Source organism: Dunckerocampus dactyliophorus, chromosome 8 (assembly GCF_027744805.1).
Source record: "Dunckerocampus dactyliophorus isolate RoL2022-P2 chromosome 8, RoL_Ddac_1.1, whole genome shotgun sequence".
Classification (NCBI taxonomy): domain Eukaryota; kingdom Metazoa; phylum Chordata; class Actinopteri; order Syngnathiformes; family Syngnathidae; genus Dunckerocampus; species Dunckerocampus dactyliophorus.
The window spans coordinates 23,885,698-23,904,380 of NC_072826.1; the positions used below are offsets into that span (position 1 = coordinate 23,885,698).

At 40.6% G+C, this 18,683-nt stretch overlaps 1 protein-coding gene across 15 annotated transcripts in view; it reads left to right on the top strand.

Moving 5' to 3' along the window:
* LOC129185846 (receptor-type tyrosine-protein phosphatase gamma-like) overlaps positions 1-18,683 on the top strand; it is a 453,526-nt gene that overhangs the window by 324,630 nt on the left and 110,213 nt on the right. For all 15 annotated transcript variants that reach the window (XR_008572146.1, XR_008572147.1, XR_008572145.1 and 12 more), the window contains 2 exons: positions 2,686-2,878; positions 12,083-12,267. Coding sequence is in view for 12 of the 15 variants with exons in the window: in XM_054783372.1 (XP_054639347.1) it covers positions 2,686-2,878; positions 12,083-12,267 (378 nt within the window). In the remaining 3 variants the exon portion in view is untranslated. The remainder of the gene's footprint in view (positions 1-2,685; positions 2,879-12,082; positions 12,268-18,683) is intronic.

Here is an 18,683-nt window from a genome sequence, read left to right on the forward strand (position 1 = left end):
TTAGGTGATGATTATGAATTTTGAATTTCCATTTGACAATTCTGTTGCTAAAAATAGTACATGGTTAAAGTGCATCTGGAGACATGTTTGGGGATTCTCTATTGTCTCTCATGATCATGCAATTCGAATTTCCATTTTGAAAATTCTTGTACGAAAAATAGTGCAAGAGTAAGGTGCCTCTGGACACAAGCATGTATGGGCATTTTATCTGATATTGAATTGGGTGAAATTGACAATGAAGATGACTGGCCAATCGGGACCTGCCAACAATTGAAAGGTTGCAAACAAGAGGCTGGACCGCACGTGCACGGCACATAAGAAATATTGATGCATTGAATGTCATCAACGACTGTGCTGAGATTGGAGATAAGTGCAGACTATCTCTCCGCATCAAAAAGTGAGGATGATCACCAAAATGTTCTATAAATTGTTAAAAATCCAGGAGATCTGTTCCAAATCTGTGGGAACGCAAGTGAAAGACTAGCACCTAATTCTTTTATGAACTATAGCGTTATAACATTGTAAAGCAAAACACATATTATACCACTGATGTCTTCATGTCTTGTACTTGTAAGTTGCGCTATAACTGTTGTATTTATATAGTAATCATGTGTGAGTTTTCAAAATAATTGCTTGAAAAAGTTGTCGAACATTTCAAATTCATTTCAAATTTACTAAAACCTTGCTTTTTTATAGCAAAGAATGAAAAAACAAACCAGTCAAAACTTTGGATTTTTGAACCTGCCGAATTTGGCATCGTTGCAAGTCAAATTTTCAAACGCCCAGTGGACTACCTAAACAAAAAAAATATATATATATTTTGCATTAATTACTTTTTCACTAAAAGGAAAAAACGTTAGACTAGGGACAAGTAAAAAGCAAACACTTTGCCAAAAAAATGGAGGGGTTGATTTAATTAGTAGTAAAATTTCCAATTGGTTGAAGTGTACTAACCCCGCCTGTCGCCCAAAGTCAGCTGGGATAGGCTCCAGCATGTCCCCGCGACCCGAATGAGGAGAAGCGGCGTAGAAAATGGATGGATGGATGAAGTGTAGTATATACTAGTAGAATAATATATGTAATAGTTGTAGCTCACTCCCTTTTAACGCTCCCTTTACGTATTTCTCAAACACAAGACTTTACCCGATTGTAAACTAGATAAGCAAGTTAACACCATTTTGAAATTCAGTTTTTATCATCTTCGTCTTTTATCCCAAATCAAATAATTTTAATCCATTCAGTGTATTGAACAGTTGGCTTTTATTTTATCACGTCTGGGCTACTGTAATGCACTTTACACTGGAATAAGTCACAATGCACTTTCTCGCTTACAGTTTTCCAGAATTCCAGAACCAAAAAAAGGGGAGCATATCACCCCAGTTCTCGCCTCCTTGCACTGGCTTCCTGTTCATTTAAAAATTTAATTTTAAGTTTTTATTGTCTGTTTTAAAGGCTTTGAATGGATTGGTCCCATAGTACATCACAGATCTCATCCAAATTTACATTGAATTGCACTAATTGAGGTCCGAGAGCCAGCTCCAACAAGACCAAGACCAGGGAAGACCGGGTCTTTTCTGTGGTTGGCCCCAAACTGTGGAACACTCTGCGCCCTCATGTCAAAACGGCCCTTCACAATTGAATGCTTGAAAACCCCTTTTTGTTGTGTTGGCTTTTAACGCTGTGTGAGTTGCGTGGTCCTCACTCCATTCATATGTTTAGCTTTTTCTTTGGCTTTTTGTGGCAACACTAGTTCTAAAAGCCACCCACAACAGCCTTTCTGGGATTACGCGACATGTAGATTACGTGAGTGTCGCTCAATTGAATGAAAAACAATAAACAATAAAAACCAGGACATGTGACAGAAAAAAACAGGGCAGACAAAAAAGGATGTGAAAACAGGAAATGTCCTGGGGAAACAGGATGTTTGGTCACCCTAGATTAAGGCTTTTCCCTTGGGTGATAGTTGATATAGGTCAGCTGGAGTGCCAGGTGTTGCTCAGGGCCTGCTTTTTGAGTGGATCAATACTCAAGGTCTTACACAAGTTATCTTCTTTCAAACAGGCACTCACCACACATGATTTTTTTCCCCTCATTTACCTGCCATGTGTGGCAGCACACACCTCTTCTTGTTCTCTATTAAACACATTGCACAGATAGTCATCTCCTGAACATATTTAAGGATTCTCCACTTGCATTGTCTGGGTTTATAGGAGCTTCATTGTTATTATTTATTTATTTGTTATGTATTTGTTTTTTTATTTGTGATTTATATCACAAACCTATCTGCACGCAAAAAAATGTTTGTACCTTTTGGGCGTACACCGGAGTGTTATCCTTAAAGTATACTGTTTGATTTGTTTTATGTCAACACTATTTACTCATCAATCTGTTTACATTAAATATGGGAACTACTTTTAGTTCATTTCAGGATTTTGGAGGAGTTACACGGTGAAACTGTGCAATGTGTACAGACAAAGGAATGTGAGCAAAGGCATTTTTAACTTCACTTTTTGTGCATTGAATGTATTTTGTGAAAGTGCAAATTCTGTTTTAGTGAGATTTTAATGCTGGCAGCTCATTTTGTGGACTAGTGAAAGGCTTAACTTACTTTTGAAAATGTACAATGCAAATTAGTCTTTTCCTCTCTCTTTTTCTTCTTCCCACTTCTGTGGCATCTGTCAACAGTTAGAGGCTTTTTACTCTATCTTTACCACGGAGCAACAGGACCATGTTAAGTCGGTGGAATATCTGCGCAGCAACTTCAGACCCATTCAGAGGCTGGACAACCGCCATGTGTTCAAGTCAGCGGTTAAAGACGCCTGGCAGCCTGACCTGTCTAACAACGCAGGTGGGCCTTATGGGACAGAGGCTTCCAGAGGTAGGTGACGCTTCTTTTGATTTCAAGTATGTATGTTCTGTTGAGAATTTTGTAGAAGTGACAAACAAGCAGCATAGCTAACAAATCATGAATACATATAAGTTGTGAAACTAAAGCTTAGTTCACACCTGCACGTATTTTGTCCCCACAGTTGTACGCAATTTTGTGTGCCAGTGATGTGCCAATAAGTAAATTGGTCCTAACGGGCGTGAAGTATGTATATAATCTGTGCGGGACTGCGTGCCAGTGCGCAAAGAACATTTTGAAATGTTAAACATTTGTGGAGCTCATAATTTCTGTGAATTAGTCGTCAACGCACCACGAACACACCACAACATACAGTATGCCTATACAATATGGGTCTCATTCACATGAATGGGTTAACTTTTCCACCACTTCTTGGAGTAAGTTGCGAGGAATTCTCAAGTAATTTCTGTAGCCTCTTGGATTTTGTGAATTTCTGGTAATAAGTGATCTAATGTCCAAAGCGATGTCTTCTAGTCAGCAATCCCCTCGCCCACACTGTGCTTGCCTTATTATTTGTAGTTTATGCCTCCTTCATGCTCTTTCTGCATTCTCTTTCTGCAGCTGTGAGATAATATAGACTTACCTTTCTTTTCTGTAATGAGACCTTCTTCTCTGGAGTTTTGTAGGTCCCTTGCAAATACAAGAATTAAATGAAGCTAGGAGTGCCTGATGTTGTACGGGCATCACAAGGGACAAAGCGGGCCATGACTGCTTCACCGATGCTGGAAGTGGTGGTGGCAATGCATACCCGTACAGGAACTTTGCACTTCCTGCATAGTATATCATATACTAGACATAAATAGTACTTGACTTAAGTGTAAATAAGTCGTGCGGGGAGGTGGGGGGCATTTCGTGCCAATACGCACTATTTTCAGTCACAAACTGCGTGCCAAGTGTGTAAACAGTGTGCAAACAGCATAAACAAGTCTTCAACCTCTTCAGGCGTGCCATCTAAATGACACGCAATGCTACAGCGAATTGTGAGACAATACAGAGGCAAACTGCATGCAAGTCTAAACACTGCTTTACTCGCCACTGGGCCACATAGAATAGCAAATTACTATAATTACAAAATTTTAAGACTTTTGTATGTTTCAATTATAATGATTAAAGGCAGCTTTTTCTATTATTGATTCAGAATATTCTCAGATCCTTAATTTATGGCACTGCAAGGATTCTGCTTGTGCTATAGTGGACATCTTAAGAATCAGGTGGATCAGGAGTAGGGGAGACTCAACTGTATTGCGTTCTTTGAAAACCCCTGACCTAGAGTTTTGCATATCCCAACCAACACAGGTACTTGTTATATGGGCTTTTCTGGCATGCTGTACTCCATGCTTTAGTAGTGTGTCCTTGAACGCTGCAGTGGGACACATTTGGTATAAGCAGATCTTTACAGCTAGTAGAGGGGGCAGAGGGGGTAAGGCAGCAGGGGGAAAGGCACACAGAGATGAAAAACAAATGCCAGACTGACATGCCACGGATACCTCCTCTGTAAAATCATTTTTTTTAACTGCTTTAAGCTAGCACTTGAAAGTATCATTCCTCTATCACTAAACTTCACTGATCAAGCAGCATTTACACTAATGCCGGAGCAAATATGTGTACATTTTCACATCTACAATAACCATCAGTCTCACGTTTACTTTGATATCAAGATCATATATGTAGACCTTGTAGATGAAGAGAACAATGTTATTTATTTTTCTAGCAAAATACCCAGGGGTTTAAGAGGTTAATAAAGTCAGATAGTTATTTAAATGTATTTTTTTTTTTTGGTTTATTTGTTTTCTTTTGTTGTATTTCATTAATGTTTGTAGTTGTTTACAATTGCATTGCTTCTTATTGACATGTTTTTGCCTCTGTATTACCTAAAAGAGTGGGTCCCAATATTGGAAAAACGTGGTTTAGCAGTCGCACCACTCAAAACTGGCCGCAGTGTTGACTTTTTGCCTTTGTACATAAAATATAGGACACTTGATCGCACATGACATGATCTGAGTCATTCAATTTCTACTATTCCTTCAGGGGAAAATTATTTCAGATTTTTGATCATTAAGATGGTGGTTGTATTACAAGGTATTTTGGGCATCTCACTAGTTTAAGGAGATGCACCGAATGCTGCAGCAGATTGGTGTGTGTGTGTGTGTGTGTGTGTGTGTGTGTGTGTGTTCAACACACGAGTAGAGGATATCTCAATTACTTGCTTCCTACATTAATAAGTGATCGCTGTTTTGTGGCTGACTACGGCCTATTATTAGTATTTTTAAAAAAGGCATATTTAAGCAAATGTTAGGTATTCTTGTCCTAAATTACATATTTTCAAGCATAAAAATGTCTAAATGAAGTAAAATACAAATACAGTATAAGGCATACTGTGGACAGTAACAAATTCTCTCCGGTCAAATGATCAGCTGTCGCTCTTTGTTCCATATGCCCGTACAGAAGTGGGTAAAAGGGCTTTTGTGTTTTCTGCACCTCATGCATGGAATACGCTGCAAAAGGTCTGGAGGTTGACTGACTTGATTTCTTTAAATGCTTTTAAATCCAAACTGAAAGTACGGTTTTAGTACATCTGGGAGAAACTTGGCTGCCAATTCGTGCCTACGGTCTCTCCGACCACCACCAAACGTTAAGTCACATTCATACACCCACGTGGACAGCACTGGAGACAAGTGGGTGAAGTGTCTTGACCAAGGATGGACAGATGCAGCTTCTCATGCATATTTGCAGCCATTTACAGCCGAGACGTGTTGCCAAGTCCGGCGAGAGAAACAAGCAACTAACTCTCTGAATACAAGCCGAAAAAAACAGGGAATTTGGGAATTTGGAATCAACTTTACAACAAAAAAAAACAGGGCAAAAGTTGGTTTTAATAACCAGACTTGGCAAAACTGAGCCAGTGACAGTGTACTGATTTCCCCTCCTGAGACGGTGAATGTTGGCCCAAAATCTCTTTGAAACCGTCCAAGTTTTGCCATGGTGACCACCAAATCCGCAAACGGCTTGGCCTGCCGGTACATGTTAGCTGCCTCCAGAGTTCCATGGGGCTCTCCAGATCTCACTGTTGCTGCCAACATGAGCATTTAAGTCCCCCAGCTCAACGAGAGAATGCCACGAGGGAGCACTTTACAGTACTTTCTCTAGGGACTCCAAAACGGGTGGGTACTCTGAACTGCAGAACCTTAAACAACAGTCAGAACTCGTCCCTCCACCCGAACGTGGAGGGGAAACTACCCTCTTGTTCACTAGGTTAAACTCCAACAAACAGGCCCTGAGCCGAGGGGCAACAAGAATTGCCACCCCTGCCCGTCGCCTCACACTGCTGGCAGTGTCAGAGTGGAATAAAGTCCAGCCTCTCTCAAGAGGACTTGTTCCTGAGCCTTTGCCGTGTGTCGAGGTGAGTCTGACTATATCTAGCCGGAACTTGTCCACCTCGGACACCAGCTCAGGCTCCCCACCAGAGCAGTGACATTCCACGTACCAAGAGCTAGCTTTTGCAGCCAAGAATAGAACCGCCAAGGTCCCTGCTTACGGCTGCCACTCAGCTCACTCTGCACCTGACCCCCTTTGGTCATTTCCTTGAGTGGTAAGGTAATTTTTATCATTGGCATGCTAATACATGCCCAATAGATTAGGGATGAGCTGGATACTCGTTTTAGACAAACTGGTCACTGCCTCCACTCCGGATGGGTTTTTTTTTTAGGTTTTCCTCAGCTCAGCTCAAATCTCAACTTACTTGGTAAACTTCTTTCATTACTTACGTGGTGCATTTGACAAGATGGAGCTGTAAACCGCTCATGTTGCGTTGGTCACTGACTTTTTTTTTGTCAGCTTGCTTGTGCTTTTGAGAAAACTACAGTAAACAAGGCTTGTTTTAATTATTTTGTTATTTATAATTATTTCCCTGGTTGCCACGGTTACCGTGGGTACCCACAGGTTGAGAGCGCTCTCTGGACATGTTATAGTCATATAACATATAACACCTGCGGTGGGCTTTTAACAAATGTCAAAAGAAGAGAGTAGAGAAAGAAACCCAAAAGCCCACAGAAGCAAAAAGGAGAGTAGTAGTCCCTAAGGCATGTAGCTGGGGTCTCCGAAAAACTCCAGAGAATCTTATGGCAACACAAAATTCCAACCTATTTTAAACCAGTAAATACCCTGAGACAAAAACTTGTGCATCCTGAAGACATCTATTCCATCCACTGTAAAGATGAGGAATGCAAAGAGCACTACATTGGGGAAACTAAGCAAATGCTCCAAAAAAAGCTTTATCAACATCGCAGGGACAATTCTAGTGGGCCTCAATCAGCAGTACATTTACACCTTAAAGCAACCAATCACTCTTTTGAGGACAGCGAGGTAAAGATTTTGGCCAAAGAAAACAGATGGTTTGAAAGAGGAGTAAAGGAAGCTATTTTTGTCAAACAACAGAACCCATCATTGAATCGGAATGGTGGTTTGAGGTTTAATTTGGACCCTGTGTTCAGCAGGATACTGAGACCAAAACCCACAGCTTTTAGTCATGCAAATGAGGTGGAGCCAGGGCCGAGCCAGAACAATAGATGCTAACGAGCCAGTATCAGAGTCGTTCATACCCAACTACAGGGAGCTACACTTCCCTTTGATCGGAGGTGCTAATGGCAGGAGAGGATTAGACCACAACTCCTCCCAGTCTTAGTGTAAGAAACCAATAGGAGGAGGGCATTGGCACACCAATTCTGCCCACTCTTACTGTATTTAAGGCCTAGGCTACCAGCACTTGTTAGTTCGCTGATGAAGCTCTTCGGATGAGGAGTAAAACGTCCGACACCTTCTTCACAGAAGTACAGATGACGTCTCAAGAAGCCTTTCCCTCGTTCAACTATAGAAACATCTGACCTCTCTACTTGCCAACAAGGGTTTCTTTACAAGTACTAAGTCATGTTTTGCACTGGGATGAAATTGTGTAATTTCCTGTATATAAGATGCACCAGACTATAAGCCGCACTTGTCCATGTCATAAAATGGTATACAGGTATTGTGGCGCGTACGAGGCTATGAGGAACAGGTAGCTCTCTAGGTAGGAGCCAGGTAGGAGCTAATCATGAGTTACAAGATGAACTCGACAAGCTTCTAAACCCATCGGAAATCACAGAGGTTCTTCTTCTTTTCCTTTCGGTTTTTCCCTTCAGGGGTCGCCACAGCGAATCAATTGCCTCCATCTAACCCTGTCTTCTGGTTGCCACGGTTACCGTGGGTACCCACAGGTTGAGAGCGCTCTCTGGACATGTTATAGTCATATAACATATAACACCCGCGGTGGGCTTTTAACAAATGTCAAAAGAAGAGAGTAGGGAAAGAAACCCAAAAGCCCACAGAAGCAAAAAGGAGAGGAGTAGTAGTCCCTTATGTAGCTGGGGTCTCCAAAAAACTCCAGAGGATCTTATGGCAACACAAAATTCCAACCTATTTTAAACCAGTAAATACCCTGAGACAAAAATTTGCGCATCCTAAAGACATCCTCATTGTTACTGTCTCGAGACAACATCGCTGGTCTCACCCACAGTTTTGTACACCTTTCCTTTCATTTTAGCTGAAACTCTTCTATCACACATCACACCTGACACTTTTCTCCACCCGTACCATCCTGCCTGTACACGCTTCTTCACCTCTTTTCCACACTCTCCATTGTAAACCTCCACCTCTCTAGCTTCTCCTCCACCTGTTGCCTGCTCTCACTGCAGATCACAATGTCATCTGCAAACATCATAGTCCATAGAGATTCCTGTCTAACCTCGTCTGTCAGTCTGTCCATCACCATAGCGAACAAGAAGGGGCTCAGAGCTGATCCCTGATGCAGTCCCACCTCCACCTTGAACTTCTTTGTCACACCTACAGGACACCTCCCCACTGTCTTCCAGTCCTCATACATGTCTTTCACCGCTCTAACATACTTCTCTGCCACTCCAGGCTTCCTCATACAATACCACAGTTCCTCTCTGGACACCCTGTCATAAGATTTCTCCAGATCTACAAAAACACAATGCAGCTCCGTCTGGCCTTCTCTGTACTTCTCTATCAACATCCTCAAAGCAAATACTGCCTCTGTAGTACTCCTTTTTGGCATGAAACCATACTGCTGCTCACAAATGCTCGTCAATGTAACAGTCTGACTTGTGTCATCGAAGAAAGAATGCTAAAATCATCACAAATTAATATGCAAAACCTTGTAACCATTGTAACCTTCATGCATTGCTTCCCATCAAAGCAGTTCATTCAGTGATGGCCTGTGTCCACCAGAGCCCCGTTCACTCTACAGCTATTGCCGTGGGTTGACAAGCGCATTGTGAGTTCCCTTGTAGCTTGTGATTGGCTCGTGCCAAAGAGCTACCGTTTCCTCACTGACTTGCGAGCGGTACCGTGTTTAAATGAGTAGTAGTTTAAAGTAAAGGAGATGTCACGAAATTAGAACATAAATTAGTGGCACCGCTGTATAAGCCGCAGGGTTCAAAGTTTAAGAAAAAAATATTTTTACGGTACTTATTTCCCTCTATCAAATACAAATGAATGAATAACCTAAACCTTTTTTCTACATTTTTTTATATTCTGTCTCTGTTAAAATAAAGCCAGCATAAAAATGATGTGCTGTTCATATCTTTTAACTCACAACATCAGCGATGATCAAATCAAAAGTTCCTTACTATATACTGTATTCCAGATGTTTAACCAGAATTTACCATTCAGAACATAGCTTACATGCTTAACACAGTCATGGTGGAATACATATAAATAAATAAATAAATAAATAAATATATATATATATATATATATATATATATATATATATATATATATATATATATATAATCCCATAGTTACAATAAACTGTAAGCATGTTAGGACCCATGTTGATATAATCCCATGATATGTATATTTTCTTGCATAAAGGTGACACTGTTTGACTTCTTAATGAGGATCGTGTGTGGGAATGTGTGTGCTCTTCATTGTGAAGGTGTGCTCTTGTGTGTTAAAGTCTGTGACTAATGGCTTTCGTAATGCTACGCCACATGGGGCTCGACTGCAGGTTATGAATAGAAAGACACCACTGCGGATTTTTATAAGCAGGCTAATCAATTTGGTTCCACTAGGCATGTGAGCTCTTTTCCCAATCAACCCATGTTCATCACTGAATTGCCATACCCATTTCCATTGTATGACAATGAATTAATAATAATGAATAACTATTCCTCATTTCCTCACAGCCAGTAGTAAGGAATTGACGCTCCCCATCCAGTAACAGTAATACTGTACATACTAGTACAGTCGTCCCTCACCACATCACGCTTCGAATTTTGCAGCTTTCTATCATGGTTGTTCAAAATATTCATAATAATAAATCATTGCGGTAAAGCCTATTATTAGCCAAAACATGCATGTTTAAGCAAATTGTACATATTTTTGGACTAAATGCAGCATTTTCAAGCCTAAAAATAACTAAATGAACTAAAATACAAATATAAGACGTTTGAAACACTTGTCACTATGTGTCAGTAATGTTACTGTTAATGTTACGGATTAATGATGCTAATCAAGGTTTCACTGTACAAAAATAATAAGAATGATTTAGATTTCATATTCATATTTCAAGGTACCTGAAGCGCTTCACAGTGAAGTGAACCTATTATTCAGTCACTCCTCAGTCACACACTGGTGGTGGTAATCTACATCTGTAGACAGTTGCCCTGGGGTAGACTGATAGAAACGTTGAATGTGACTTTTCCTGATGTTTTTGGCACCCCATGGAGGCCACGGGGCATCCGCCAGTATTACGTTTTTCTTCTGCAATTGAGCTACTGTAACCAAACAATTTCTTTTGTGGATCAACAAAGTCTGTCTAAGTATAATGGGCCAGTAGACTATGAGAGAGTCTCTCTGGTGAAACACAATGATGAAGTGTCTAGCAGCATGTAACACATGACCACTTTTATTACTAAGTGGGGAATTAACAAGCAAGTGCAAGAGTTATGATTATGATGTTTATTTGCCAGGCTTTATATCTATTTACATCACTAACACTGACTCTAGGTTTTGCTCCAGGCTTTGCAGACTAAAGCTGGATGCCAAGGAGAGTCTGTAGACTGAGAATGTGTGATGGCTGGAAGTGTGTTTGTTCACTGGTGTGTACTGGATAGAGTAATATCTATCTACAGGTATATTAGGGCTGTCATCGACTCAGGATTTCCATAAAACAGGCACAATAATTGCTAATAAAATCTAATATGTTCGATTTTGACTAATATTGGAACGTTTCTTGTTTGTTTTGTAGGGCACAGATAATGGGGATCTACAAATTAATACATCTCGTTTGCAACCTTTTCCACCTCAAAGAAAAAGGCTAAAACACCCAAATAAACATGACAGATGTGCAACAACAGTACCTTGATTTATTTAGTGACACAGAAAGAAAGATTAACTTTTGGCATGTGGGCATATCATACATCGAAAAAGTGCACATAAAATAGAAACAACATGGCTTGAAAAACAACCAAGAAGTTTGCTCATGCTGACGGTAGTCCAGCACTCACCCTCAGCTCCTTTGGCTTGTGCCACTGCAGCAGATGATTTTATTAATGCTAGGAATGTATAGGTCTTCTGTTAAACACACACCTCATTTTCAATTCTTTATGATCACAAAGTAGGCTGATTTTTTATGGCTATTTATAACAAAAACATTCTATGTACAAATGTATGCTTAGCAGCAGCCTTGGGCACCCCCATGTGGTCAGAACAGTCAGCTACATACAATCTTGATCACATGACATTTTCATTCAAGATTGATGGTTAAATCGGATTCCATCGAATCGTCAAAAAATCGACACCCCTAATACGTATGTATATGTGCTTGGATGACTAATATGGTCACGCAGCAAAGAGTACTAAAACACTGAACAGATCACAAATAAGACTCATGCTTATGTAAGAAGCACATACTGTCTACTGCCTCCCTCTCTGTTTTTGGAAGACAAGCTAATCGGATGTATGCACTCTTATTATATTTATTATTTCTTCCCCCATTTCATGTTTGTTGGTGCCGTTATTCCGCCTTTCTTCTCCTGACTTTGCCCTAAATTAGCATTTTTTTTCTTCATTACATTTCATTTGTATGTTGATTCTCAACTGTGTCCCTCTCTCCAGTGTGCAGCAGCGCTCCATTTAACATGAAGGTGCGACACGTGAATGGAAGCGCCCTGGTGGTTCGCTGGGCACGTCCGGAGGTCATATACCACCCACCCATTCTCCACTTCCTGGTGTCCTACAGCTGGACAGCTCATGACGACAGCTACGAGGAAACACACCTCACTGATGCGAAACACATAATGGTGAGCCTGTGGTGAGGGTTGGGCTTCATTGAGCTAGCTGAAGAATGAGTAAAGGCATTGCTTACAGAACAAAACACTTCCTGCATGAGTCACCTGACAGTTTGTCAGATGCTTTTTAAAACTCTCAGGAGTCAATGACCGCTGTCACTACGCAATCCGTCCCGGAAACGCAATCGGTTCTAGGCATGCGCGAAGACTATGTCACTTCCTCCTTTAGCAAATTTTTACGACAGTGACCGGATGTGGACGCATTCTGCACATGCGGAGAACTGATTGCGTTTCCGGGACGGATTGCACAGTGACCACCGATCTGGCGCATAAAAATTCTTGTGCCATGTTTCAGGCGGCTCAACGTGATGACGCAGTCACGCAGAGGCATACAAGTCGTTAAAGTGTGTAAATCGATCAAATAAAAACGGTGTATAATCAGAAGTATTTGCCACAATTTCATCGTTTTGTTCTCAAGTTTGTTGCGCACTTGGATGCGCTTTTGGTGCAGGACGAAAGGTGAGGGATCCCACTTACAAAGTGAAAGTATCCGCAGGTAATGAAACATGACTCCACATCCACAAATAAAATAATTACAAGCTATTTCGTTGCTGAGGCAGCAGGGGGAAGGGTAAATAAACACTGCCACCATGTGGAGAACAGACATGAAGAAACACATCATGTCTTTGATTTTTAATCTACAGCAGGGGTCTCAAACTCGCATCTGCGGGCCATTTGCAGCCTGCTGAGTCACATTTTGCTGTGCGCAAATTGTCATCAACGACTAATGCGGCCCACGAGGTCTTAGCTAAGTCAATGTTACTTGTAAGGGGCAAGCATAAGCCCACACAGACTTCACAGTAAACTTGTCACATACAGCCTAATTCAACGCAGATTGCTGACAGGGGGTAGGTGAATAAAAACTTTAAACGGTTTGACTACATTAGATTTACATAAAGTGCTTGAACGCCTCATGTGAAGACCCACAGCAGCTACTACCATGCAGAAGAAAGTGACAGCATGAAGTTGTTCATTCTTCTGTTTGCGTTAGATGAACAAATAGATAAGGGATACAACGGGAGACAAATATAACGCCGAGCGATTTATGTCAGATTTTTTTGAGGAGGCATTTTTCTGATGCAAATATATTACTCCTTCAAACGCATATTGTTTTGAGAAGCCAAACTGCCTACTTGTGTAACCCCAACGTCTACCTGGAACTACACTGTCAGTTTGCATTAGGTTTATGGCCTATTGTCGCTGATATACTACAAACCGAAATATAATAACTTCAAAAATACTCATCAAACCTTCCACATTTCACATACCATTGGAAGCATTTGAGTCCAAGAAGGGAGTTCCAAGGAGAAAAGGATACTTACTGGAGCTAAATCCACCTTGAGCTTTGAGCCTGTATCGGTAAGTTTCTGTCACCTTCTCTGGGCTGTACGTCGATCATCCGCTGTGAGCTCCTAACGTATGAGCCCTCGTGTGTAAGTCCCGTACTGTGCCACCAACTAGTGGCTATATCATCTGCCATTAAGGCAGAACCTTGAAACCACCGACCTGTACTGGCCGCAGTTGTTTATCGTCGCCAGTGTTCTGAGACGACGACCGAACCACCGGTAGCACGGCCTGTTAGCTGAATCAGCTCCTGAACGACAACTCGCTTCTAACTTCCTGTTCCGATCCTGCTAACGTCTCCCAGCTGGGACGACGCTCTCGGAAGGTCCGGGCGTTTAACAATCTTCGCTCTGAGGATCACAATCTGCATGGACAAACAACTCTAAAGTTTTCATAAAATTGAACAGACCTCCAGAAAAGGCCAGAATATTGAACATAAAGGACATTACCGATCTCCAAAAGTACCAGAAGAACTAACCAACCACATATCGATAAATACTTCAACATGAATAATATCAGCCAAACAAATCCTCAACAGACAAATAAATAAATTACAATGGGCTTTCAGCACACACACATGGAATGAAGATATAGATCCGGTAACACATTTCTTTGTACATATTACACGCGAGTGCTTTTACTATACTAAAGAACAATACAACAGTAATATTATAGACGCCAAGCTATGAATTATTCACATTAACACTAGAAGCATGTATGCAAACTACAATAACATAAGAATTCCAGAACACTGTGCCACACTAATTGATAATATACTGTATTTACTAGTGATTTTGATAACACGGCATGTGGTCTGCTAATTAAAGACATCAGGGAGCATCTTCCAGTGTTATTAATTTACAATGAAAACTACGGCAAGACAAAGGTGGAAAACAAAAAGAGATTTCAAAGACTACGAACAGAAGAAAGAACGCTTTTAAGAAAGATCTGGAGGAACAAAGATGGGATTGCATCTATTGTGAAAATGATGTGGATAAAGCATACAAACACGTTCTTAATATTTATATGAAGCTTTACGATAAGCACTGTCCATTGACAAAATTGTCTAACAAGAGAATTGTCAGGTCTGGCTATGGCCAGGGTTTGGATCCCAAAACAGAGGAGAACAGTCCAAGTAGCAACGGAAAAATCTTTAATACAAAAAGTGTCCCCACAAAGAGGTAGCAAATACAGACAACAAAAGGTGGCAACAAGCAGTCCAAAAATGTAACACAAAAAAGCAAAATATTGAGAACAAAAAGCACTTGCATAAAGAACAGTACGTACTTAACTCAAAACGGCTTCAGGTAACACAAGGCGAAGAATAACTAGGCAGCAAGGCAAAAGCTAAAAGCCAGAATATAGCGTGAGCGTGGACACCACTGCCCTGCGATTGGCTGGCGACCAGTCCAGGGTGTACCCTGCCTGTCGCCCGAAGTCAGCTGGGATAGGCTCCAGCATACCCCCGCGACCCTAATGAGGAGAAGCGGCATAGAAAATGGATGGATGGAAGATACACCATGAGGCCGGGCTGAGTGGAGAGCAGATGTGCATGAAGGTACAATCTGGCATCGAGGAGCAGTTTCAGCCAGTCGAGATAATTGGAGGCAGGTGTGCGCTGTCAGCTCCACCCCTGCCGGACCAGCGGTGCACTGCAACAAATGGCAGAAAAGAAACACCACAGCAGGAGAAACCAACCATGGATGCCAAAGGGACTGCAAAAGGCTTGTAAAATGAAAAACATGTTATATAAGAGCTCTATTATCCAAAAAACTAAAGAAGCAGAAAATAAGTATACAAAGTACAAAGATAATTTAACAAGTATTTTAAGAATATGTAACGGAATATTATAGAAAACTATTAGACAAGAATATAAATAATGGGGCATCTTAAACAGTATTCAGGAATGGATCCAAGAAAGCTGATTGCACTCAATATTTTAAACATGGAAATGTCAAAAATGAACGAGGTAGTAGAGATGTTCAATAAATACTTTGTAAACATTGGACCTAATTCAGTAGAAAGGATCCAAAATAACCTGTCAGCGGAAGAAGGGAATGTAAGTATAGACAGGAATCTCAACTCCATGTTCCTCACCAGTGTGACAAAAATAATTGATATTGTCAACAAAAGTAAGGCAAAAACATCAATTGACGAACGGTATCGACATGGGAATGATAAAAAAGGTCATTACAGAGATCACGGAACCACTGACATTACTAACTTATTATTTCAGACTGGTATATTTCCAAATAAAATGCAAATAGCTAAATTAGTACCAATTTTCAAAACAGGAGACAAACATCAATTCACAAACTACCGACCAGATTCTCTATTGCCACAATTTTCTAAAATCATAGAAAAGCTATTCAGTAACAGATTACATAAATTTATAAATAAGAATGAATTTTTGATTGATAGTCAATATTGATACAGAGAAAACATTCCATGGTGCTGATCGAAATAACTGAGGAAATTACCAACGCTTATAGACCGTAGTGAGTGTGCAGCTGCAGTATTCATGAATTTAACAAACACATTTGATACAATTAATCACAATATCTTAATTAACAAATTAGAAAGGTATGAAATCAGAGGGGTAGTCTTGAAACTTGTTAAAAAGCTACTTAGCAAACAGAAAGCAATATGTGAAGCTAGGAGAATATACATCTTAAATATCTCATGCGGCGTACCCCAAGGGTCAATACCTTTGGCCAAAACTGTTTAACTTATACATAAATTATATCTGTAATGTCACAGAAGACCTAGAGCTAGTATTATTTGCAGACAGCAACCACATTGTGTTCTGAAGATAGCACACAAAAGCTATTAAAAATTATCACAGATGAAATTATAATACTAAAAATAATGTTTGATAAAAATAGATTATCCCTGAACCTAAGTAAAACTAAAATAATGGTATTTGGTAATAGCAGAAAAGATACTGGTTTGCAAATACAAATGATGGCGTGGAGATGACAAAATGAGATGGAAATCTCACATTAAAAATATACGACCAAAAATCACTCCATACTATTGTTCTCTAGTATTACCATATCTAACTTATTGTGCGGAGATATGGGGAAATAACTACAAAAGGAGACTTTGCTCACTAGCTGTACTACAAAAAGAATAAATTAGGGTCATCCATAAGGCCGCTTATAAAGAACATACAAACCCCCATTCCTAAAATGACAACTACTAAAATCTGTTTATCTGGTAAACCCTTCAAACGGCTAAAATTATGCATAAAGCAAAAAAACAACGAGCTACCCAGAAACGTAATATGATTCTTCTCCTCAAGAGAGAGGAAATATGGTCTTCGGAAAAATTTTGACTTAAAACACTAAAATGCCCACACAACGCTAAAAACCTTCAGCATATCTGTATGTGGAATCAAAGTATGGAACAGATTGAGTGAAGAACTCCAAAAATGCACTAAAATGACCCAATTTGAAAACACTACAAGCAGTTGATGTTTAGAAAATATAAGGAAGAAGAATCATGAACTACATACAGTAGAGATATTATGCGAAGCCATATGACACCGGCACTTTGTGAGATTTGCAGCAGTTTGTCCAAGCAGATTTCCAAACCTCACCTTCATTTTAACACATTGTTATATTTGTCTGTGTAGGCTCTCAGTCGTACAGGAGTTGTCCAACGAGGGAAAGGCTTCTTGAGATGTCATCTGTACTTCTGTGAAGAAGGTGTCGGACGTTTCGCTCCGAAGAGCTTCGTCAGCGAACTAACAAGTGCTGGTCACACATGTGGCCTTTGCGGCCACATGTGTGACGCAGATTGAGACTTATTCATTCAGCTGTGTTAGGCTCCAGTTTACCAGTGACATGAGCTAGAAGCCTATCCCAGCTGAATGCAGCAAAGTACAAACTATGAAATTATTATTTTTTTGGTTCACCCTATCACTGTACAGTATCGACATATCGTTATGGTCAGTCATGTATCACATATCGTATGGTACCCTGAAATTCCCAGTGCTACTCCCAATACTTGATGTGGCCCAGCCTCACCCAGATTCTAACTCCAGCGGCCCCCAGGTAAATTGAGTTTGAGACCCCTGATCTACAGTCATGGAAAAAATTAGACCACTCTTGATTCTTCAGTTTCTTATTCATTTTAATTCCTGGTACAAGTAAAGGTACAACTGGCCGCACAGTGGTCTAGTGGTTAACATGTTGGCCACACAGTAACAGTCTGGAGATCAGGAAGACCTGGGTTGCATGTCCTCCCCGTGCGTGCCTGGGTTTTCTTCCACATTCCAAAAACATGCATGTTAGGTTAATTGGCAACTCTGAATTGTGACTGAATTGTCAATGAATGTGAGTGTGAATGATTGTTTGTCTATATGTGCCATACGATTGGCTGGCGACCAGTCCAGGGTGTACCCCGCCTGTCGCCCAAAGTCAGCTGGGATAGGCTCCAGCATGCCCCCGCGACTCTAATGAGGAGAAGCGGCATAGAAAATGGATGGATACAGACAGTAATACAATGTCAGGCGAGCACAGTGACTCCCTGACAACAACAGTGTTGCACCAGTTTTTGTTAACATAAAGGCACAAACCTCCACCAAGTTACTTGCCATCATCACAGGGTCTCTGTTGAGGCGATATAGTGCTCCAAAGCCCTCGACTTCCAAGTCGGACTGAAGATCCGTGTCTTTAAGCCACGTTTTCGTCAGAGCCAGGAGGCAAGCGCTGTGATACTCCATCAGGAACCGGGTGTTCAACAGTTTTTGCAAAACTTCTGAAGGTGTCAACCTTTTTCACAGTCACAACATACACGACGATAGTACTACTGTCAGACTAGTGTCAGCTGCAGAGAATGCAGTTTTAGAGCTGAAGCGGAGAGTGACGCTTTTCATCACAAAGATGTATTAAAGCAGTAAACTATATTAAATGTTCTTATCAATTACAGTAAAAGCCTTCAGATGGTCCACGTGTTAGGTAATAATAATACTGCATGGAGGATTTGAAGGTTTTTTTCTAGCTGAGGAAATAGGAGAA